Source organism: Hyaena hyaena, unplaced genomic scaffold (assembly GCF_003009895.1).
Source record: "Hyaena hyaena isolate Hyena2069 unplaced genomic scaffold, ASM300989v1 scaffold_814, whole genome shotgun sequence".
NCBI lineage: Eukaryota > Metazoa > Chordata > Mammalia > Carnivora > Hyaenidae > Hyaena > Hyaena hyaena.
The window spans coordinates 91885-117676 of NW_024081445.1; the positions used below are offsets into that span (position 1 = coordinate 91885).

At 37.7% G+C, this 25792-nt stretch overlaps 1 protein-coding gene across 2 annotated transcripts in view; it reads right to left on the bottom strand.

The window, feature by feature from the left end:
* Positions 1–1153: 1153 nt before the first annotated feature.
* LOC120221788 (gamma-aminobutyric acid receptor subunit beta-2) overlaps positions 1154–25792 on the bottom strand; it is a 44456-nt gene continuing 19817 nt past the window's right edge. For both annotated transcript variants that reach the window (XM_039219363.1, XM_039219362.1), the window contains one exon: positions 1154–2227. In XM_039219363.1, coding sequence (XP_039075294.1) covers positions 1880–2227 — 348 coding nt within the window. In that variant the 3' untranslated portion in view covers positions 1154–1879. The remainder of the gene's footprint in view (positions 2228–25792) is intronic.

Genomic DNA, 25792 nt, shown 5'->3' on the forward strand with positions numbered 1-25792 from the left:
TCATATTCCAGGCTGCTGAATTATCAGGGGAAAAAAAAAAACATACATTTTATCCATAGGAAAATACTGGCCTTGCCTACTATGCACAATTAGGGATGTTACTTTGAAAATAAGTGGGGCTTTTTTTGTTTTTAAAATAGAAATAGCAAAGTCATCCTCCAAGAAAACATTCAATCAAATCAAAATTTAAGGAGAAACTAGCAACTCACTATTTTCTCCAAGAAAAGCAAACTATGGACCTCACATTGATAGAAATAAAATATATTAGCTTATCTCTTTCCTGTCTCACATATGACTACATATGTCCAATTAGTATAGAAAGAAGCACATTGACATAATTTAAAAATTGAATAAAAACAATACATCATACCTGCTGATCAGTTATATATTTTTCTGTAATATCAACTGAGACTCATAACATTCATCATGTTTTGTGGCTTTGTTTTTATCCTATTCTACACTACTTTTCATGTTTTCTTTGATTCAGCTGATTGCAACATACACAATGAAAGCACCCTTAAAAAGTCAAACCCAACAAACCCACAAACTAACTCTACTTGTGCACATAATTCTTTACGTATTGTTTGCTATGAAAAATACAAAGATGAATGTCATTGCACATAAGGAAATGTAGTTCAATTAATCTCTCCAAAGTCTTGGTTTGTCTCCTAAGAATATAATCAGGATTTCAGAAACAAGAAAAGGTGGTAAAGGACCATTAATCCTTTAAAGAAATGAACAAATCCTTCTTTTGAAATACCCTATTAAACTCAAAAATAAACTTAAGGGAAATGTTGTAGAGACAGCTGACGTTGTGTGAGAAAATCAACCTGTCTGCTAGCTTTATCTGTGCTCTATATTAGTATATTTGAATGACTCCCAATCTAATCTGCATCTAAGAAAATCCTAATTTTGCTAACTTTTCTATTTTGTGGTTATCTTTTGATTAGATAAACTATAAAAACCTCTTTAGGTATGATGTCAAAAGCCTGTGAAGTGGGGAAAAAATCTATCTCACTGGACCTTTTGCCATTATACAAAATATGTATGAACCAGATGCTATGTGGGGCTGGTAAGGGTCATGCTGCTCACTTGCCTTAATTTTGTTACAACAGTCATTTCTGGATTTTCCACTCTGCTCTGGATTATTAACTCTTATTTTAACCACCTAGAAATAGCCTTTTAGAAACATTTCTTGGCCACCATGCATGATGATGTTCAGTAGTCCCCAGTTTCTAAATGCCAAAATGGAAGACATCAGAGTTGACTCCCTATGCTCAAGCAGAGACTAGCCAAATTGGTTACCAAGTATGTGCCTTCACTCTCCCTATCCTGTTTGAACTACATGAGAAACTTCCAGAATCCAGTGGGAATTATTTTCCCATGACACACCATTATCACCTTAAGACAGGCATAGGCCATCTTCAGTAAGCATGTTTGCATGGCATTGCAGATAATGTTTCATAAACACAGTGCCATCTCAACAGCATGCCAACCTTAGAAATGAAGATGGGGAATATCTGGATATGACCACTTCTCAGAAAAATGACTGGCAATGCTACTGAGCCCTCTAAGAATATCTTCTAAATAATTGCCCTCTATATAGGCTGCATAAGCAGAAAAAGTGGAACATTCAGACAGTCTTGCCAGCATGTGTACAAATCACTTGCATTTTAACTGGAAAACCACAAGGACTTTAGTGTATTCATTACTTAGCAGAAGCAACCCAAATGGTATGAAATGGACCACAGGATAGGCCAGCAACTAAGGTATTTTAGCATCACTTTTGTCCTGGATTGATGTGTTTTCCAAGTCCTACGTCAGGCTGTACAACTGGTTTGAGGAAGAATCTAGTCCTTGCTTCCCATGGGGGGCTGTTTTAGTTCACATAATAAAGCCAATAGACGATGTTGAAGAAGGAAAAGACCACGGGGAAGAATATGCGGGACCACCGATCTATGGCATTCACATCAGTCAAGTCGGGGATGGTGATTTTCAGTTGGGAGGCGCGTCTCCGCAGGCGGCTTTTCTTTTGTGCCACATGTCGCTCCAGGGCATTTCGGCCAAAACTATGCCTGGGTAATCCGGCTTTCCGATATTGGATGCTGGAGGCATCATAGGCCAACATTGTGCTCCTGGGGTCTCCAAGTCCCATCACAGCCTCAGATGTGGCCATTTCATTTTTTATCTCAAGCGTGCTCAGTAAGATGTTCTCATGTGGGTCCATCTGCAAGGAGAAGAATTGAATGAGATAAAACAGTAAGCCTTTATTGGTGTTAATTATGCAAGATGCTAGTATATGTGATCTAGGTAATATTTATCAGAGTGGTTAAGAGAAGAGGCTTTGAGGTTACCTCATCTAAGAAGGATAACAGACAAACAGTATGGCTCATCATCTGACTAAACCCAAACTAGTGCATCATTTAGAGCCATTTGAGATCACTGGGGATCATGAGGCTATGAGGTGAGATGAGTATACAGTTTGATCAAGGCTACAGTCTCACCATTTAACTATCTCATAAATATCTTCTAATGGGTATATTTTTGATGATCAAAAATCAGACACACTCTGACATTTGCTGTTATAACGATCTTTCAAAAAGCCTTGCAATTACCAAGTTGTTTCAAAGTGGTCACTCAAAAGATGAGGAAGGAGGAGGAACATATTGGCTGGGTGTGTGGGTTTTGGATCCATGTGTCTGGGTGCACATCCTGGTTCTGCCACTTACTAGCTAAGTGAACTTGGGTGAATTCTTAATGTGAATGGTGTCTCCATCACTATAAGTTACATGAGTTTCAGTTTCTTCATCTATTAAATGGTATAATAATCCAACCTTAGAGCACTTCTGTAATGAGGTAATCATATAATAGATATAATAGACTACTGGTAATACCACTTTCATTATTTCTACTTAGGGCATACAGAGAAGTAGAAGGCGTGGCACTCTTTAAAGAATTTACAGTTCTGATATGAATACATACAAAATTAAACTGTGCTAGGTATGAAATAGTATTAAGGAATTAATTACTGAGTTGTGCTGATGATAATAGCCTAATTATAGATGAATTCATGAGAAGACTGGAACTAAACCCAGTAGATAACATTTGTTAAGAACCTGCTACATATGCCAGAAACCTTTACATATAACTTCACTTAATTATGAAGTGAATTTCACTTAACACCCACAGTTATAAGGTGCCACCTTAAATTTGCAATATTAATATAAATAGGGTAAAAGAAGAGTTTTGAACAATAGAAAATCAGGCATCGTGTGATTTGCCAAAATGCAACAGAATTCAGAACAACAAGGGACTTGAAAATTAACAGCTAGGCAAAACTGTGCATGGTAGAGGGGTGAGTGAGGTAAGGGACTGACTTGAGAAGGAAGGGAAATGGGCAGGATTCAAGAAGAGAGTTAGCCCAAAGTTGGCTGTAATAAGTTGAATTCTGGGCCCAGGGAGTAGAAGGGTGGCCTGTAGATACAGTGACCCCTTTTATCTCTTGGATAATTTTAGCTTCTTGGCAAAGCTAAGAGTAAAGAACGAATACTGACCCCATGATACCCAAATATTAAATGACTATGATACTTTTGTTTGTTTTATTAAGAAGGGAAGATTTGTGTGTCTTATTTTTAAGAGCCCTCAATTGCTACAGATAATAAAACCTAGTTGCAACACATTCTTGTTAATAACAGAGTACATTTATTTTGAAAGAGAATCAAATCAGGACATACCAACTGCCAATATAGTTTTTGAAATATAAAATAAAGGAAAAATTGCCAATAGTAGATACTGATGATATATGGAAGCAAGGGATATAACCATACACTTAATTGGAAGATAAAAGGTCTCAGCTTCATGAATCATGCAAAAGGCAAAAAGAAGGTTGCTAAGTTTCTATATGAACAATTATCTTTCAAATGTGGTTTGATGACCCTGTATTGTAAATCCAAATCTAAAATATTTTCAGAAATAGAAGCTATAAAATATGCTAGAACCTAGTAATTGACCAATTAATCTCTGCCTATTGATTAGATTTTCTTTAGGTTTGGTATATGATAGTATTTTGCTTAGTGGACATATTAAACAAATATTTTCTTAAGATTAATTTTTAAAGTTTATAAGATTTGGAAATGAAACCCAATGAATGTAGAAACACTTCTCTCACGGAAAGGTCAGGGAATGGCTTTAGTAATGGATTCAATGGCCCTAGGGAAGAAAACAAATGTTTAAAGTCACATATCATGTACAAGGGCTTTGCAGAAACCGTCTCACTGAATGCTCATGACCATCTTTTTGAAAAGGAATTCATTCCTAGGTTATAAGTGAAGGAAGGCGTCACCAAATGTCACAAAGTCACATAGTTACTAAGTGGTGGAGTTTGGTCATTAGAGGGCAAAACAGGGGAGAGAAATGTGACTTTACAACACTCAAGAAAAGTGAAGCTGATGGAAGTGGGGAATGTAGCACTCCTCATTATTTCAGAGAGTGTTCTTATTTTCTGTCTGCTCTGGGTTGTTCACTCTTTTAACTACCTAGAAAATAACTGCTTAGCAAAATTTCTTTGGCTGCTATGCATGACAGTTATTCAGGAGTCTCCCCCTCTCTAAGCATCAGCATATTTGCTGTCCTTTTGAGCAATTGTATTAAGAACAGTTTTGAATATACATCAGACTTGGCTGAGGTAGGAATACAAATCAATAATAATAAGCATTATTAAAAATAATGGGAGCAGTGGACTCTTATTATGGAAACTTGTGTTAAGTTGGATAATTTGTCTGATTTTAGTGGGTTTCTGTTTTATTTGTGAAACTCAAGATTTGTTAGATAATCCTTGAAGCTTTAGAATCTATTTTATAATAAAAAATGTACAAAATATATCTACTGGACACTGGTGTGTGTCTGGCACGTGCCATGTATTGCAGCCACAGTGGTGAGGAAGATGACCTTGTTGCTGGTCCCCATGGCAATAACTGCCTCCAGAAAGAATACCGGACTTGGAATCAAAAGACTGGAGTTCTGGCTGCTCTGTTTGTTATTTCTGACCTTGGAAAAGTGATTTAATCCATCTTGAGCTAGTTTTCTTCAGCTGTTAAGAATAAAGTTTTGGGAAATTAAGTGAGTATGCAGGAAGAACTTGGGGAACAGAAGTGCTATGCAAGGTGATTGTCATCACTAGCTACAAATGCAGTGGGAAATATACAGGTGTTAGTGGCCTGGGAAAACACAGTAAATAGCTATGCCTAAAAAAAAAGTATACTGCCCTCACAGTGGATATGGAATAGATATGAGTGATGAGCTTTCTGTAGGTAAGCCTAATCATCTCGGCACTGCTAGAGATCTAATCAGGCTGAAGAGGAGGAGTGGTTGCAGTAGGTGAAGCAGATTGGACATCTGCATCAGCTTATAAAGTGTGACTTCTCAGTGCTGTGTTATATTAGGATTCTTGAACCCCCAAATTTGCCTGTATAGTCTTAGTTAAGGTCATTAATAGTCAAGGAATAAATTAACTTCAATTAAAATACAAAACAATGAAAAGAAAAACACCAATGTTTCTTCCAGAAAACTCTTCCTCTTAGCCATGGAGTCTAAAGTAGAGAGGTATAAAGTATAATTGCCTTCATTTCCAATTTATTTCCCAATTAACAGTGACATGGAGGAGGGAGCTAAAGCCAGCTGCAATTTATTAGGCTGCATATCTGAGGTAAGCCCTGTGACACTGCTCTGATTACCCCACCTTGTCCTTCCTTGAAGGGTCAGTTTTCTCACATTCCTCCATAAAGCCTCCCAGATAATGCCAAGCTTGTTTACTCGCCTCCTCAGAAATTAGCTGCATCCCTCCCCTGATATCACAGCATAGCATCCGTTTGTTTACTTAATTTGCTTTGGAATCATCAGTTCTGAGGACTGTTTGTTTGTTTGCTTGTTTTGAATAGTGGCCTGATCAACACCTGGAACTGTGTCTGTTTTCTACTAGACATGGAAATATAGTGCAGTGTTTCCAAGTTCTAATTGTGGACTCAGACAATCCACATTTTGATTCTGGGTTGGGCCATTCACCAGCTTTGATTTCATGGGCAAATCATTCAAGCTCTCTAAGTTCATTTTTCTCATATGTAAAGTGGGGAAAAGGCCAATATCAGTCTCTAGAGTTGTTTGAGTGGGTTAAGTAAGACAACACATGCAAACCACTTAGTCTAGTTTTGCACATTGCAAACACTCAAAAAAAATCATAATTCATCTTGCTTTTAAAAAGCAATAAATATTCATTAAATGCATACATTTGATCTTCCATGGCCATTTTTTAAAATGCCATGGACTATATAAACAAACCAGAGTTTTGAATTCAACAGATTATTTAATTTTGCTTTGATTAATGACTTCTGTAAAGTGATGAGAATAATGCTTCATATAAAGTAAACACCATGATTTTGTTATAATACATATTTATTAAATATAACACTTAAGTCTAGACTGAGCCACTTCTTTTTTAAAAAAACATTTTAATGTTTTATTTATTTCTGAGAGAGAGAGAGAGGCAATGTGAGCAGAGGAGGGTGATATAGAATGTGAAGTAGACTCCAGGCTCTGAGCTGTCAGCACAGAGCCCAACACAGGGCTCAAACCCACAAACCGTGAGATCATGACCTGAGCCGAAGTCGGATGCTTAACCAACTGAGCCACCCAGGCGCACCTAGACTGAGCTACTTCTGAATGTTGAGGTGAGATGAGTAGAAGCTGCCATTCATTCACAGGTGGAGAGGGAGCACAGTGTTCATGGGTTCACAGATCTACCAGCTATCCTCTTGACTGCCAAGAAAAACAGCCCTGAGGCCAGGGTCAAAGAAGGAGATGTCTCCATTGCTAGTATGGCAGAGCAAGGAAAGGGCCTGGCTTCTCTTTCCTCATAGCCTGACAGCACTCCACCATAATGCTTGTCATTATGATCATCTGTTTAATATTTGGCTGCCCCACCAGGCTATACTTCCTGGGAAAGTCAGAAGCCAAGTCTATCTCTTTCACTGTTGTATCCCCAAGCACTTGGCATGGTACCTGGCACATAGTAGGTGCCCAATAAGTAATGCTGATTAGATGGAATTAATTTTGTGACCCTTAGGTAATCCAATCTCAGTGAGTCATCAGTAAGGCACATTTAATTCTGAGGCACTATTCTGAAGACTGGAACTATATGGGTTTACCCCGAGTTCCTTTCTCACTCTAGGTGTTTTCCCTCTATTTATACAGGTCTCTTGCTGAAGCAGTATGCTCAGGTACCTGAAATTTGGAAGGAACATTTCCCACAGGGTCCTGGCTATTTACATGTCAGATGCCCCATTCCTGCCTCAGAGAAGGGAGCTTAGTGAGTAGTAACTAGAAGGCAGGACTAATTATTTTACATATTTACCTCTTTCAGTTACCCCAGTGGCCCTGTGGGGCAGGTACTAATCTCATGCTCAGAAAGAAAGCACAGAGAAATTAAGAAACCTAACACAAATTCACACAGTGAATATGTGTTACAGCAGGATTAGAATCTGGTCTTTGTTGACTGTGTCATGCTGAGGCCCAGCAGCACCCCCTCTAGCCCCTGTGTGCTTTAGAGATCACAAAAGAGGTCTCTCTCAGTGAATGGTAGTCCTCTGGAGGCTTGCAAACTTTTCCTTAATAAGGAACGAATAAGAGTGTCTACCTTTAAATATGTCACTAAATATGACAGTTGATATAAAATCTTATTAACTTCAAATGCTTTCACCTAAGTACAGTAGACATCTGTGTTCTGACAGTTCACCAGCCCTACCAGTGACAATTTATGTCCAGGAACCACCTCTCAGTATTTCCTTGGTTTGGTGGATGGTATGTATAGCCTGTTTCAGTGGTTTCCTAACATTCATCAGAATTTCTGGAAGCCCTGTTAAAACATAGAGATCTTGGGCCCCCACTCCCAGGGTTTCATAGTCAGTAAGGCTGGAATAAGGTGCAATGATCTGCATTTCTAACAAGCTCCCAGGTTAGAAATCACTGGCTTCCAGGTGATGCTGGGCTGTGAGGCTGGGGTTCACACTTGGAAAACTATCAGTCTATTAGATAGCAGCAAAGGGCATGCCTTCAAATTAAGAAGAAGCAGAGATCTTGAGACACCATGAAAAAGCTGAAGTTCTGATCAGAGTCTACACCACAAGCTGAAAAGCAGCTTTCATAGAGAGAAAACATGTGACCTCCATTTATTGCTTTCTGGAGATAGGCACTATATTAAAGCCTTTACACAGTTGTAATATTTAATCTTGACAGTAACCCTATGAGAAAGTTATTTCTAATATTCCCATTTTAAAAATGAGAAGATGGACAATTCTAGATTATTATTGATCTTCCCAGAGTTGCACAGTTAGTGTCTAATGTACTGGCACTAAATCTGTCTGTTTTAAGGTTCCTACTTCTAATCCTCAAACAACACAACTGCCTATCTTGAGACTTTCTTAAATTATGAGTTCTGTCTTGAAATTCCATCTCTGTATCAGGGTTTACTTAGGTGAAGACATTCCAGAAAATGAAAGGAATTGCAATTGTCATGTGGCTATAACTTTGGATTTGAAAACTAGGTCTCCACTGCAACCTTACCAGGTTTACCCAGGTGGATTTCCTAATTGTCTTTTTCTTCACTTGGGCAGTGAGACACAGGAGAAAACACTAACCTGTACTTTTTTCGATTAGGATATTAAAAAGATATAAATTCCATTTAACCAGAAAGATCAGGTAGCAATCTCTACTTCTCTGGGAAATATAACAAAATATTTATTAAATTTTCATGTCTTGGCATTTTTACTAACTCAAACACCCATGAGAAATTTGTTTATAGTAGTTAAAACAAGAAAGAGAAGGAAGCAAAAGTAAATGAGGGGAAAGAGAAGGAAGAGATAGACTAGTAAATAAATTGTCATTCTCTGCAGATAAATTGCCTTCGCAAGAGCCAAGTTGAAGGCCTTGCTTCAATCCAAACATTTATACTATCTGCTTTCTAGTCTTGAACTTTAACTTACAGGTGTCCATTCCTGACAACAAATGTTTTTGGACAGGCCCTATTAAACAGGCTAATACAAAAAAAGAAAGTCTCATGTTTTCCATTCAACGATACATCTTAAAATTATGCTTTACCTGGGGTTATTTTGCTTATCAATCAAGAATTAAATGCTGAAATTTTGGGAAACAGACTGATTTATTTACTCCAGCATTCCAGAGACTCCTGTGAATGATTCTCTGTGAATAAGGCAGTTTGCACACTGTTCTGTTGGGTAGGAGGATGGACTTCTCTGCTGACATAAGGTATTTTCCAGACTGACATGTCTGCTGATTGTTCAAACAGGAATAAATTAATGTTAAACATTTGGATTAAGAGCTTCTCTTTTCCTTCTTTCCATTCCTAATTCCAACATTTTTTTTTACATCAAGAAATGGAACATGCTTTGGTTAACAGAGTTCCATTTTGCTTAAAAGATATCACATTAAACAATGATGAATGGATCTTACTTTTATATAATTTGTTAATTCCAGGTCTAGTTTAAGATTTCTTGCTCCTTTTCTGGACCTTTCCCAGTGACAGGTATATGCTCTGGAGGAATGTCCTTGTCCAGAAAAACAAATCACATCCCTCAGTGACCCAACAGGATCGTACACTTATCTTGGGAAATGGAAATGGGGCTATTTTAAATCCCAATTCACCACTCATATCATCAAGAGAAGAGTGAGAAATTGTAAAATCTCAAGAAATCTTAACTCTGCAATTTCCAATTACTGTGACTAGTATTGGGTAGGAGATCTTGTTTTATCTTCCATGAAATGACCTGTGACCTGGGCAACTTGAAATGCTAAGGTAATGAACTGTTAACCACTAGGGAATATCCAAACGCACTCTTTCCAAAGGAAAAACACTCAGAAATGACCTAACATGCATTTGATATTTTAAGAGGTGACAAAAAGTTCACCCAACCAGAACATGAAATGAAGATTCTAGAGCAAGAAAATGGTAATATCTTTGTTGAATGCCTCCACCAAAGTAAATGGGGGAAATAGTAAACAAATATGGAGTTTAGATCTACAACATAAATACAGGAGAACACTGCTGAAATATCCAGGTAGTTGTAGAAGGGTGTCCATTTTAAAATAAAAACTAGTAGAAAAAAAAGAGCTGAGATTCCTACTCTATCCTTTTGTAAGTTTGTCATGCTATTATAAAGTGTTTGAAGTCTTATAACCATTTTAATAGGAGTTAGTACAATCAGCATTTTGAAAACAACCCATCCCATCAAAATCCAGAAATTTGTAAGTAGCTTAAATTTTATTAAGTGGTAAAACAATCACTTAAATTTATGTTTGCAGATTCAGATCTTGTGCTTTTTCTACCAAATATTTTCATATGAGGTGAAATATAGGACACCTTGGACATAGGTGGCTCTACATATTGCTGTTTGGATTTTCAATTTTTAAATTCTCATAGTTAGGTCACATGAATGTAATGTGTATCTCAAGTTTTGCCTAGTAAACTGATCCATTACTAAGGAAATCAATCCTACTCTATAGTTATCACAATGTGGAAAGATTCCGCTTCAAACACACACACACACACACACACACACACACACACATACACACATACCCATCTGGTGAAATGGGTGAATCAAGTGAGTTTAGTAGGTTTTAAGTTATTATTTTAAGTGATAGTGAGGTTTTTAGAAGAAATAAGAAGTATATCTCAGGAGTAAAAAGAGAAGGGTATGATTTTTCTCATAGCCAAGGCTGAGATGGACATTCATAAAAATTATGATTAATATAGGATCACTAGTAAGAAGACCTTCAGCAAGCATGAGCCATCAAATGAACTAATGCTTGTGCTCTTTTTGCTCCTTCTCATGTGGGTCCCTGCGCCTCTCAATACCTATGAGAAGAGTGGAAAGAACACTGACTTCAGCAGTGAGCGTCAGTTCTAATCTTGGATTGTTTTGGGCCTTGGAGTTCTTGCTCGAGGAAGTCCAGGTGGATTAAGGACAGCCTTTGCTAACCCCCTCTACCAGGAGGTTAATCTTCTGGCTATTAGTAACTGAGCCCTCGTTTCCCCCATGATGGCAAACATGTAAGCAGGGATTGTATCCTATTGCTTATGTGTTCCTAATGCTGACCGCTACAGTTGGTACAAAGTAAGTATTCAAAATAAAATTTGCTAAATGGAATTACTAGAGGATTGGATTAAGTCTAGGATCGCACATTCAAATCTGGCTAGGGAAATCATATAAAAGTATGAAGCCGGTGGATTGGAGAATAGGAAGAAGTTGGCTCTGTAGTGGACCAGACTAAGAAATAGAGGGCTGCCTAAAGGACATGTAAATCCAAATTTTTAAACATCACTATTGTGGTCAAAATCACATCAAGGGTTCAGCCCATGGGTGGCTACATCAGTCATTTTAGATTTAATTTATAAAAACTTTGCCTTTCAGTTCCATTTACTGTGGAATTATGAAGTACTTTATTGCCTTAAAACTTATTAAATAACATAGGAATAATGCATAGGGAAATTTTCCCTAGCAAAAATCCTGTAGTCCTTGAGTTTCCTTCAAAACCGTGATCTTGGGGCACCTGGGTGGCTTAGTCAGTTAAGTGTCTGATTCAGCTCAGGTAATGATCTCATGGTCGGTGAGTTCGAGCCTTGGGTTGGGCTCTGTGCTAACAGTTCAGAGCCTGGAGCCTGCTTCAGATTCTGTGTCTCCCTCTTTCTCTGATCCTCCCCCTCTCATGCTCTTTCTGTCTCCCTCGCAAAAATAAACATTAAAAAATTTAAAAACTGTGATCTTGATCCAGTTTTAGCTAGTATTTTATTTGTTTTCTTAACCACATCATAGCACTTTGCTGTGAAAAATTCTGCAGTATTTCTCTGTCCTTGAGCTTCATAAGTAGCCTTCCCAATTTTTTGTGGCTTAATCTCTTTCATTCCTTTTACTTTCACAGAATCAAATTTATTTCTCGTGGAAAATGATTCCTTTCTATGTATGTGTTAATTTATGTGCAGTTCATTAAGAATGGTATGTAAGTGAAAGATCATGTGTTTTATTTATTAATTTATTAATTTTATTTTTCGAGGGGGTAAGGGGCAAAGGGAGAGGGAAAGAAAGAATGCCAAGTAGGCTTGCAGCATGGAGCCTGATGCAGGGCTTGATTTCACCACCATGAGATCATGACCTGAGGCAAATTCAAGAGACAGAGGCTTAACTGACTGAAACACCCAGGTGATCATGTATTTTTATAAAAATAATATTTGGATTGAGATTGAAGGATGAATGCTAAATTTAGGGGAAATGAGACTACATTCAAATTGCTACATTTAATAATAAAAAATACAATTAGTAAAATATATGATGAATTGACTAATTTCTTTTGGAAGGTTGATAGAATTCTTTCTGGGTTCTTCTTTCTAATTTAATAAATAAAACTACTAGTTTCAACTAAAGTTGAAAGTCAAGAGTCGTTTTAATTGTATGGAAAAATATAAAAGATTGGAATCATACTGAAATTCCCTGAAGGAGGAAAAAGTGAAGGAAACTGTATTCACAATCTATTAATTCTAATGGACATTTCTTCCATCCAAATGAGGGACTTGCCTTGAATTACTATCGATCCTTAAGATGAGTGGAATAGAGGCAGGTTTTAAATGAGCTTATATAAGCCCAGAGTCTTATTCTGATACGTTTCAGAGAGGTAGATGTGAGAATCTGCCCATGTAATCCTGATAACTCAAGGAAATTTTAACACCTGGAAACTCAGGTCCTGAAAGGTAAAACGTGTGTTCCAGTTCAATTTCCATTTGAATAATTGACTCAAGTCCCAAGCTGGACAGAAACAATCTAATCTTTTTATTAGCTGGTTCATACTACTCACTGCATTATGGGTGATGACTTGCTAAAAATTTTTATACACACCATGTAAGTAGTAATTCACAATTTCCCAATCCATTTTTAACTAATACCATATGGAACATTTGTTTTGGTTTCATTCTGCAAAGCTGCAAACATACCAGTAAAGTGTTTCTAATGCACAGAGTAGATAGAGGAGGAAGAATGGGTAACCTTTAGCAAAGAGGGAAGTACATTTTCCCTGTAGGGCACATGTTGTCAAAGGTGATGACAGTGCATGTGTCTAAGAGGGAAAAAGGGAGGCTTTTCCAGCTAAATGCCCCTGCTCTTCATAATATTTTACAGCCCAGGACAGTGAGTAAATGTGGCAATTGATCAGGTTAAATTTCAAGACTTACTGGCAGGTTATGATTGACTTAAAGGTTGTGATCCATAATAATTCTAGGTCATTGGTAGACTCATGGTTTTCTTTTGTTATTGGGATTTGAAACTCACTCAACCTGTCCCATAAGCTAATGAGGATGGAGGTTGGGCATACAGAACCACCCATTGCCATTGCCTCATTTCTGTGTTAGAGGGAATTTACCATGAGCTTCTATCTTTCATCTAAAAGCAAAGAAGTCAAGGTTTAATTTACGTCCTCCTTAGTAAAGGCACCAATATTTTAATGCAGTTAAAAATATGACAGTTCCCTCTCCCTGGAAGATATTGAGTCAAAAAGAGAATTAGACTACTTTATTTTATTATTATTTTTTAAAATTTATTTCTAGGGGAGAGAGAGAGAGATTGAGAGAGAGAGAGAGAGAGAGAGAGAGCATGAGCAGGGGAGGGTCAGAGAGAGAGGGAGTCACAGACTGAAACAGGCTCCAGGCTCTGAGCTAGCTGTCAGCACAGAGCCCAATGCAGGGCTCGAACCCACAAACCGTGAGATCATGACCTGAGCTGAAGTCGGATGCTTAACCGACTAAGCCACCCAGGCGCCCCGAGAATTAGACTACTTTAGACAAAAATAAACTATCTAGACTATTATCACCTCCACTCATATGTATTAGAGACACTTATTCCCTCCACAGAACCTTATGCACTACCTCTTATTGTTTTTCATTTAATTTAGCTAAGAAGCGAGAAAGCTGATCTAAAGCAGACCAGGTGGGCAGGATTCCAGGGAACATGGAATAGGGTAACAGAAAGGAGCAGCATATATTCAGCTCCACAGAGATGCAAGCAACACAGCCGGTGACTTTGGCTTCTATGGATTTAGAGTTTAGTTTGGTTCTTGAATGGCAGGGGGCATGGAAGTGTTGCTGAAATGGGTCTCTGCAACAGAGGTGGGCAGGATGGGGAAGGTATGTGGATTCGCACTGATTACTGAATCCTACAAGTGGGAGTAGAGACAAATGTTTAGCATTAACTAGCACTGGATCTAGTAGCTGTGCTTAAAAAATTGCACCTGTAGAAACTGACTCATCAGTACTTAAAAGGGGGTATAGACAAAATAACTTACAGTGTGTAGTTGTAAGCATGTACCCGCTGTATACGACAAAGGGAAGATAACTGATGCTAAGGGCAGTCTGACTACAGAACAAATGTCTTCATAACAAATAAGAATGGCAAATATGTGTCTGTTTCCTATGGCTTCAGAAATCTGGCCATGTGTAGCAACATGGATGGACCTTGAGGGTGTTATGCTGAGCGAAATAAGTCAGGCAGAAAAGGACAAATATCATATGTTTGCACATATAGGAGGATTGGGAGGAACTTAATGGAGGACCATGGGGGAGAAGAAGGGGGGAAATGGTGGGGGAGAGGGAGGGAGGCAAACCATGAGAGACTCTTGAATGTTGAGAACAAACTGAGGACTCATGGGTGTGGGGGGGGAGGGGGCAGATGGGCATGGAGCAGGGCACTTGTGGGGATGAGCACCGGGTGTTATATGGAAACCAACTTGACGATAAACTATTTGTTAAAAAAAAAAAAGAATGGCAAATATGTAATTACAACAAAAGTATTTATAAGCTCCAGATAGTTTCTTAATAGAACATTACTATTACTGAATAATATGCATCTGTTTGAATAGGACCAAGGAATTTCTAACATTTGTGTCATCAGATGATAGGGAGTAGGAGGATCCATATTCATCCTTCTTTACTCTTATGTATCTTGCATCTTTCACAGTTCAGTTCAAATGTTCCTTCCAGCAGGGAGTATTCCTTAACATAACCCATTCTGTCAGGTCCTTTGAGACATACTCTCATAGCAGTATAAACATTTCCCTCACTGCCTTTAGTATCACTTATGTATTATTTCCATAGATGTTTGCTGAAAGTACATCCTCCCTTTAACATGTGGTCCCTGTGAGGGCAAAGGGCATGTGAGGTAGGGACTCAAGAACTATCTGCTGAATTAGCATGTAATATTTTCAGTCAATATTTAGAACCAGGCCTATCTGTATACGACATCCCAGGCAGTAGGTTATAAGCATTCTACATGGCCTATGGCATGTATTCCTCAGCACAGTCCTTTGCAGTAGGTACTCTTATTAATTCTCATTTCATAGATAAGCTGTGGAGGCTCTAAAATTTTAAGTCACTTGCAAAAGTAACACAATGAGTAAGGGATCTGAGATCTGAACCCAGACAGTCCTATTTCAGAGTCACTACACTTAAGACTGCTGGTACATGAGGGCTGATATATTCCCTGGAATGAAATTCCCTACTGTGTCAAAGGTGAGACATTTAGGAAATATATAGGTGTGCACCAGGCATCTGAAGGAACAGTGACAAGAACAGGGCAGAGGCAGTGGGCAAGTAAGAGATTATGACCTGAGCTCAGAGAGGGGGAGGATAAATGCAGCACTAGGTCTTTATAAAGGGAGAATCAGGCCTATCAGCCATGGGAAGAGGAAAAAAGGGGAAGATAGAGAGGGGAGTCCCCTATATCTATACAACATTACATTCAATAAGTGCCAGGTTAGACAGCTTGAGGGATCTCATCTTTTCCTCTGGACCTTTCCTGCTATTTTTGACTTCATTTTAGAAAGATTCATTCTGTAAAATGAGAGGGATTCATGTCATATTTTATATTTTTATTTTTAAAATGTTTTTATTTTTGGGAGAGAGAGACAGAGTGTGAACAGGGGAGGGAGAGAGAGAGGGAGACATAGAATCCGAAGCAGACTCTAGGCCTGAGCTGTCAGCACAGAGCCCAATGTGGGGCTTGAACTCATGAACTGTGAGATCATGACCTGAGCTGAAGTTGGACACTCAACTGACTGAGCCACCCAGATGCCCCATGTTAGATTTTAAAATAGGCTAGCACAGTGGTGCCTGGGTGGCTCAGGTGGGTGAGTGTCTGACTTCAGCTCACATCATGATCTCATAGTCTATGAGTTCGAGCCCTGTGTTGGGACCTCTGCTGTCAGCGCGGAGCCTGCTTCAGATCCTCTGTCCCCCTCTCTTTCTGCCCCTACCTTGTTCATGCTCTCTCTCTCAAAAATGAATAAACATAATAAAATAAAGCAAAATAGGCTAGCAAAGATAACCAAACTCTTTACTCCTAAGCTATAACAACTCTCAGGGTAAACCTATAAGCATTCACCTTCTCTTGGGATGAGGCATTAGTGGACTCGGAAGCTATACTGCTTGAGACAGAAACAGACTGGGTTAAAGACAATGTCACAAGGATACTTAACATTTCTGAGCCTCAGTTTTCTCAACTGTAAAATAGGTAGGATGATACCTGCCTTTTGGGTGATTGCAAGATTAAATGGGATGATTCACAGTGCCCTATATGATAAACTCACAGAACAGTAACTTTAATTAAAGAGTAAGTGGGTAAAGGAATTGAACTTATATCACAATCAGGAGAGATTTAGGAGAGATTTAGGCTTAGCAAACTAGTTACTAACATAAAACAGCCTTGGAAGTGGTGACAGGGTGACACATAGGACATACTCAATTACTGTTTAAGAAACAAATGAATGCATTCCCACCAACAGTGCAAAAGGGTTCCCTTTTCTCTGCATCCTTGCCAACATATGTTGTTGCCTGAGTTGTTAATTTTTGCCATTCTAATAGGTGTGAGGTGGTAGGTGTTTCATGGTAGTTTTGATTTGTATTTCCCTAATGATGAATGATGTAGAGCATCTTTTCATGTGTCTGTTAGGCATCTAACTTTTCTTCTTCAGAAAAGTGTCTACTCATGTCTTCTGCCCATTTCTTCACTGGATTGGATTGTTTTTTGGGTGCTTAGTTTGGTAAGTTCTTTATAGATTTTGGATACTAACCCTAAATTATAGCTACTCTGGAAAACAGCATGGAGGTTCCTCAAAAAATTAAAAATAGAAACTATCTTATGGCCCAGCAATAGCACCACTAGGAATTTATCTGAAGGATACAAAAATGCTGATTTGAAGGGGCACATGTACCCCAATGTTTATAGCAGTGCTATCAACAATAGCCAATTTATGGAAACAGCCCAAATGTCCATCGACTGATGAATGAATAAAGAAGATGTGTTGTGTGTACACACACACACATATATATACACATATATATACATACATATACATATATGTGTGTGCACATATATATGTATGTATATACACACATACATACTATGGAATACTATTCAGTGATGGAAGATAATGAAATCTTGCCATTCACAACAAATAAGTCAGTCCAAGAAAGACAGATATCATGATTTCACTCATATGTGGAATTTGAGAAATTCAACAGATGAACATAGGGGAAGGGAAAGAAAAATAAGATAAAAACAGAGGAACACAAACCATAAAGTCTCCTAAATACAGAGAACAAACTGAGGGTTGCTGGAGGGGAGGTTGGTGAGGGGATGTATTGAACGGGTGATTGGCATTAAGCAGGGCACTTTTTGGGATGAGCACTGGGTGTGATATGTAAGAGATGAATCACTGGATTCTACTTCTGAAGCTTAGACTACACTGTATGTTAACTAACTTGAATTTAAATTAAAAAGAAATAAACAAATGTGGCAATACACATGTGCTATTCTGCTATAGTCCTTTGGCAGGGAGATTCCTGTTGGTTTTGGATTGTGTGAATCTTCTAGTTTCAGTCTTCTAGGAAAGTACCTAATGTTAAGTGTAGTAGCCATTATTCAAGGCCTAATAAAAGAAAATGTGAATAATATATCTTCCTAATCCTTAATTTTGTTTGGTTCTTTATTCTTATAGTGGGCAGAGGCAGGAGGCAATGCAAAAGATCCATTTTATTGTTTGCCAACAGGAACAGTCAAATTTGGGGAAAGGGGAGCTTGCACCCATGAGCAAAGCTGTTTTCAGACTTATTTCTATTTGCTCACGCTTATGGGAAATGCATTTTTCTTTCTCCAATTAGGTGCAACTATAAAGAGAGTTTCATTATGATGATAATGATGATATAAATAACGTTTTATAGATCATTTTTGTGGAGCACTATTTTAAATTTCAGTGTAGATAAGAATATATATATGTATATATATAAGAATATATATGTATATATATAAGATAAGAATATATATATATACATTTAATTAATTCTTAAAAGCATGAGTTTTGAAATCAGCTTTGTATTCTAGTTTCTCTGCTGATTAGCTGCTATGTCCTTGGTCAAGTTCAAAAGCTTAGTTTCTCATCTTTAAAATGATGTTAGATTACATCATATTTAAAATAAAGCTACATTATATGATAGTTTTGTTTAAGATTGAGATAAGATATTTAAGGAGCCTACTGTCATGTCTGGCATACTATTAGATGTGTAACGAAAGGTACCATGGCTACCACACTTATAACTTTAACATTCCTCATCTGGGAAAGAAAGTATAAATTCACTGGTTTACATAGGCAGGTAAAACTAATTATTTCTCTTTTTCCATTAGCCCTCTGCAGTAGTTTGTAATTGAATCTATTCCACCCATTGTAACAACAGGAGAGAGACTGATCCTCTGTTTCAGGTGTGAGGCTGATTGCTTTAAGCCAGCCTCCGTATTTCCCCTCCCCTTGTCAGGGATTGGTTCAGGAATGAGAAGGCATAAGTCAACTGAATCCGTGAAAAGAAAGGAAAAGTTTGTTGGAGGCATTTCGTGGGGAGTGGGGGTGGGGGTGGAGTGGAATTGTTCTCCATCTTTCCTACTGCATATGAATGAAGAAACATGGAGCCTTGTTGCTACTGGGAGCCCAGGACAAGATATCACTGGCAATATTTTGCCTGGCTTGCTTGATGTCTATCTCCATCCCTCTGTCTCTCTCTCACTTCACATACCTCTATGCTTTGCATAGACCGAATATATTAAAGGTGGGTAGAAAATTTAAAAAGTCTCATTAATAAAATTAAAAATAATAATTTCAATAATTTCTGATAAAACTCAACCTAGGACAATGGTAACATCACGTATAATTCATCTATATTTTTATATATGTAAATATATATATGTTTATATCTCATTTAAATATAGATATATAGAAATATAGAAGCACTTTTCCAAAATCAATAATCCTGAAAGAATAGTTTAATGTTATCCTATAGCAATTTCAATAAAAATGGCCTCTATTTATTTAAGTCACATATATTTTATCAAATGGCTGGCCGTTTTTTTTATTTCATTGCCTTCTACAAGTCAGAGTGAACTTGAAAGGCCAGGCAAGGTCTTATTATCTCATGGCTTAACAAAACTAAGGCACAGGGAAATTCTTTTCCCTGTCACAAAGCTTTCCAGAGGCTGAGCTAGGCCCACTGTCCTGGTTTCTTTAATCCAAATTGCACTCTGTGTCTTGCTCTGCCAATGATAGAACTGAGAAAAGATATTTTAAAACAGCTTCACATGCAATCTGTGATTAAGTTGTGCAACTGAGAGAGAGAAATCTAGGTTTATGTTCCAGTTTTAGTTAGTCTGAGCTCTACCACTAACTAGCTTAGTTGACCCTGAGCAAGTCAATGAAATTTATGGATTTCTGTGTTTGCATATAAAATGGAGACATCACTAGAAAAAAAATTGTAACTATGTAAGATACAGTGGTGGATGTTAACTGGATTTACCTTGACAATTGTTTTGCAATATATACAAATAACAATCATTATGTTCACCTTAAATTAATATCATGTTAGGTCAATTACCTCAATGAAAAAAAGGAACAAAATGCAACTACAAATAAAAGGAAGTGTTAATTAAAAACAACAAAAAATTATTTTGGGATGGAGCTTCCTATTAAGTCTGAGATAGGCACAAACCAGGCGAATTGACCAACTGGTCCCAAAGTCATCTCTAGATCCTTCAGTCTAGTTCTCAAGGCAGCAGCCACTGTTCCTTCAGGGTTGGGATTCATTTGCATTTGTTGGGCTAGGTCTTGCTATTCAGTGTGGTCCAGAGATCAACAGCTTTGGCATTTCTAGGGAGGTTATTAGAAGTGCAGAATCTCAAGCCTCACCCTAGACCTATAGAATAAGAATCTGCACATTAGCAAGATACCTAGATAGCTTTTGTGCACATTAAAAATTGAGAAGCACTGGTTAGATCATCTCTCAGAAGGCTTAAAGTTCAAAGTCAATAACTGTAGGATTAAAAAAAAAAAGGAATTTTCTAAGGACCCTGGGTAGCTTTCCAAGTCTGCTAAGCCTAATCTTTAATGTCTCTCCATAGTGAAGGGGTGGAGGACTTAATTTGCAATGTTTTTTTTTTTTTTTTTTTTTTTGTGTGTGTGCTCCCCTTTCGGAATACTGAATTAATCACAATCAAGTCACCAGCTAGCACCCCCCTCCAGGGGCAGAGTGAACTGGAGAGGGAGTGATTAAATCCACATCAACCAGGGATCCCTATATGGTGGTGGCTGACAACATCTGTACATTTAGCCAATTACATGGTGAATTACCCCAGTGAGAATTTGCCAAATGCACCATGCATTTTCACAACCCTGGTTGGGAGACTGCTGTTAATCTGACACAGCCTTGTCAAACATCTCTCTGTTCCATTTTAATACCAAATGACCCTTGGCCCTGAGATTTGCAGATGATGGTAGACAGTAAATGATTAAACTTACAAAACACAGGCTACAGGTTGAGTTAGGAAATAAGTTAGGAATTTAGGGAGATAGGAAAGAATACCAAATCTAAGTTGATGCTTTGCTAAAGAATAAAATATTAGCTAGGCTTTCTGTCAAATATTAAAAACCCTCAAGCAACCACCACCACCTAGGTTCAAATTCCAAATTTGCAACTTACTAGCTGTGTGATTGACTGTTACTTCTCTCTGGACTTCAGCTTTTGTCATTGGTAAAACTTTAGGGGACTGTAAGAGTATCTAGTAACTCAACAAGATTCACGCTGTCCTGAACATGAGAATCATTTGGGGGACATGCTGAAGTTCAAATTTGGGTCATCAGAAATTCTCATTCAGTAAATCCAGAAATGGGTTGGAGTTCTGTATTTCTTAAAGTTTTGGCTGATGTTATGGTCTGAGGATAACCCTGTATAAAATGTTACTATGGGACAACGGATAGTGAAAACTCAAGCAAAACACTTGGTAATAATTAGATTTTAAAAGTACATTAGCAGTAGATCAGAAATGTCTCGCTAAATGTTATATACTGGGTAGGAGCAGGGATGGGATACTTTCACTGCACCAGAATGGTTTCCTGTTTACTAACACTTGTCAGAGTACTTCGTTGAAAACTGCAAGGGATTGAGGAAGGATGCAGATCAAATTGTTATGTATTATCAAGTCAAGGAGTGAAAGGCAGTGATGCACTATGGGCAGGTTATGCCAGAGAACTGAGATCTCTGTTATTTAATTGCTGTGTGTCCATGGACTAGTCAATCTACCTCTCTGCATATCAATTTCTCCATTTATAAAACCAAAAGATCCTTTAATGTTCTTTCAAAGGCTAAAATACTATTGTTCTGTTATAGCTATGTATATCCTGGGTGAGCAGAAGAGCTCCTTGCTTTTTTTCCCTCTGAGATAGAATGAGCCTTTTATTCTGTGAAGCTTTTCCTGAACATGCATTAAAAGGTAACATCTCCCTCCTCTGAAACTTAGTAGCATGTGTCATGTGTACCATGTACTATTCATTCCGATCATGTCGTACAATTTAAAAGAATATTACAGAGATTCTTCTTCTGAATTTAGAAACAAATCTTAAGGAATTGGGAAAAGTCAGAGTTCTGTCGTGGTGATCCTTTTCATGACAGGCATCAGCTTTGAAGTTACCGCTTAACTAACGCTTGCTTTCCAGGTACTTCCTCCTGCAACCCTTCAAACTACCTTTTGAGTGTAGAACGGTATGCCCTATTTTACAGATGAGGAAACTGAGGCTCAGAGAGTTTTCTTAGGTTGACATGTCTAATAAGTGAGAATTTATTGGGCTTGACCTCAGGGCTGCCTCAAATCCAAAACTGAGTAGGTTTGCTGAAGCTAGGCGTGCCTGTGCTCTTAACAGTGATGGTACTCTCCAAGAGCAAGAGTTTGAGAAGTATGCTGAATGATCAACACTCTTGTGATGTTCTCTCTAAATCTGTGTCCCTCATGGGCCAAGTTTAGGGTAATCCTACAGCTGGCTGCAATGAGGGGAGCGATAAGAAAAGCCTTTCATAGCAATGCAGCCCATGTGCTTGGTGCCAGGGGATCAGCGTTCTCAACTGCTGAAGTAAACCACCCTGCTCTTGGTTGAGGGAATGTGAAATGCTCCACAAAGCAGTGTTCACCGCTGAGGACTCCTTACTGCAGTGTACTCTCTGGGTGGTACCCAGGTCAGCAGGCTTGTGCTCCTGGATTCAGAGACGCTTACCCCCCTGTAGGGAGTCACGGCAGTATCTGTGCCTCCATGGGAGAGACTGGCTATGGTGTCTTTGAAGCTGGTCCAGCTTCCAGAAATTTTCTGCAGCAGAAGCTAGTAGCAGTATTGAGAGGCAAAGAGATGGCTTGGTTATTGCTGAGGGAGACTTCAAAATTATGTCAGCGTCCATTTTTGTTATGTCTCCCTTGGCACTCTGCCAAAAATAAATGAGCATCAAGCAATTGTGTAAACCTCTTCTCAGCAGAGGCCATTAAAAAATTCCTAGTTTAGGAACACAAGACTTACTTGAGGAACTTTTTTTTTTTAACAAAATAATTTAATATTAATGGAACAATGGATAATAAAGGTTTAATCCCAGTCCTTAATTCCCAAAGCTGCCCATGGAACACATAGTTTTCTTTCTGTTTTTCAACAGTTTGTTATCTTTCCAGAGTTTTTTTTAGTAACGATTATACTCATGATACTTGGACTGTTACTACATTTCCTAAAATCTAAGACTTTAACAACTGCAAAATATACCATTAATTTATTGACATGTTTTTATAAAGAAGAAAAGGAAAGAAATTAAATATTTGCAGTACTGGTACGTATCATACTAACTTCAGGAGCTTTTCAAAAGTGAATCTTTGTCTTAAAATTGAAAGCTATTGCATGCTTTCCCTTGAAGACTATGCTAACAATCCACAGGGTGGGCTTGACTGCCAGTACTGATCTAACAGCATGATAGCAGTATAAGCAGTATGGTAGTGGTGGTGTATTTCAATTTCTAGCATGGAATAGATCACCTGAAGGGGCAAAGTATTACTGCTGCTTTGAAAAACCACAAAATGGGACATATAAAGTTTTTCTGTTGTTTATTAAATTTTGTTTACTGGCAACATGGGCACTCAGACAGAACAGATGTGTTTTCAAAATTTAACTCCTTGGTTGTGGTTCTCATTCTAGGAAAAGACCTAATGCGAAGGGAAATGAACCATAGTAAGTAGATCTTGGCCTCCTGTAGGATGGGAGATGACCAGGCTCTCTAAATAAGAAGGGACTCAACAGAGAAACTGACCATGCAATGGAGAAGAACATGGCAGTAAGACTCTAGGGGCTTATTTCGGTTGTAGAAATGTGTTTCATCAGTGAATTCCTAGGTGTCTGTTCTACTTACTCATTTTTAAAATCAGGATTACATTTAACCTCTGGGTATCTGGTTATTCTTGAGATAATTAAATGAGGTATCACAGGAAGCATATTGAAAAAGTATAAATACTACACTAGGACACAATATTATCCAAATGTAATGAACCTGCTAACTTGGTTCCTTACTACTTACTTTACAGCATACCATTTAATTTATACTCCAATTTATCCAATATAAGAATTACATCTTATTTATATATGTTAAATTTAGAATTGGAGTTGGATTCATAGTAATTTTAGTTGTTCCTAACACAGGAAATTGTTTTAGAATATTTTTCTCTGTAGACATTTTTCCACATGTTTCCAAAGGAAACTTATTAAATAAAATGGGTTTAACCACAGAGTATGGTATATACTCTGTACAAGTGTTTGTAAATTTTAGATTAATAAGCATTGCTTGTGGTAGAAATAAGTGGTAGGAGGTCTAATTGGAGAAAGGCTATGGGACTAATGAATTTTAGGCAAAAGGTTCAGTAAACATTCTAGAACCACATGAATTAAAAAAATTAAATTTACTTATATTTTTTGGGAGACAAAATGGGAGACAGTGGAGGAGAGGGGCAGAAGAAGAGGGAGAGAAACTTAAGTAGGCTCCACCTCAACACAGAGCCCAACTTGGGGATAAATCTCACAATGGTGGGATCTTGACCATGATATCTTGACCTAGGCCAAAATGAGAGTCAGAGGCTTAACCAACTGAACCAGCCAGACACCCCTAGAATCACATGATTTTTAAAGTGGATGAGATCATGGAGATCACATCTCTATTTTGCAGGACAGGTTGACTTTTCAGATATTATAAGGATGTCTTAAGAGCAGAATTAAAACTTAAATCTCAAGTCTCCTGAATTTCAGTTTACTGTACTGAGTTAGAAAATTAATTTTTTCATGGGAAACTCTATCTACAGGGATTTATGGGCAGTGTTGCTATAGGTATGTTCAAGCTTGAAGAAAAACATTAGGAAGTCTATTTGTCTAATTGCATAAGTGGTGACAACATTGACAAGAACTCCCAATGCAGACTCATTACTGTTCAGTCCAGACTCCTCTCTCCCTCTTGCTTCTTCACTCACTCACTCTACTCCCTGCTTTCTTCTTTCCTTCCTTTCCTTCTTTTTCTTTCTGATAGCAATAATTATTAGAACAGAATAGAAGCAATAATTATTAGAAATGAGCATGTACCACTTATATGTAATTGGGCTATTCCGGTTAAGTGATAGAAGAAACACTGGGAAAAGTAGGAATTGTATTTGTGTGTGGTATTTGGGTGACTAGGTGTGGTAAGTGTGTGTGTGTACCTGTGTGTATTAGAAAGAGAGGATGTAGTAAAAGGACCATAGGATCATACTGTCAAAAAAGGAGGGACTATGTATACAGATACACATTTATACACTGTCTTAAATTTTAAAAGTAATATACACTCATTGGGATAATTCAAACACTGCAGAAAGACATAAAATGAAAAATGGGAGTATTTCTGTCATCAATACCACTCTCTAAATGTAACCACTGAGAAAACTGATTTCAAAAATGTAATAATGCAATAATGCTTATGCTGTTGGTTTTACCCCTGGAAAATATAAAGTTGACCATTCTTTTGTACTAACAGTAATATGTTACTCAAGATGGATTAAATGTAAAACATGAAACAATGAATTAACTATGGAAAGAAAAAAAGCTTTCAGAAAAATTCATTATAGCATACCTCTAATCTAGAGTTTTAAGAGGAATTTTTATCCATTCCAGAAAATCCAGAAAGTATAAAAGTAATATTAATTAGGCAATTTAAAAATTGAAAACTTATCATGGAATGAATTAGGGCTTGGGAAAAATATCTGTAGTGCACATACTAATAAATGGTTAGTATATTTATTATATTTAGACCTCTGAAAACCGAAAACAGAGAAAT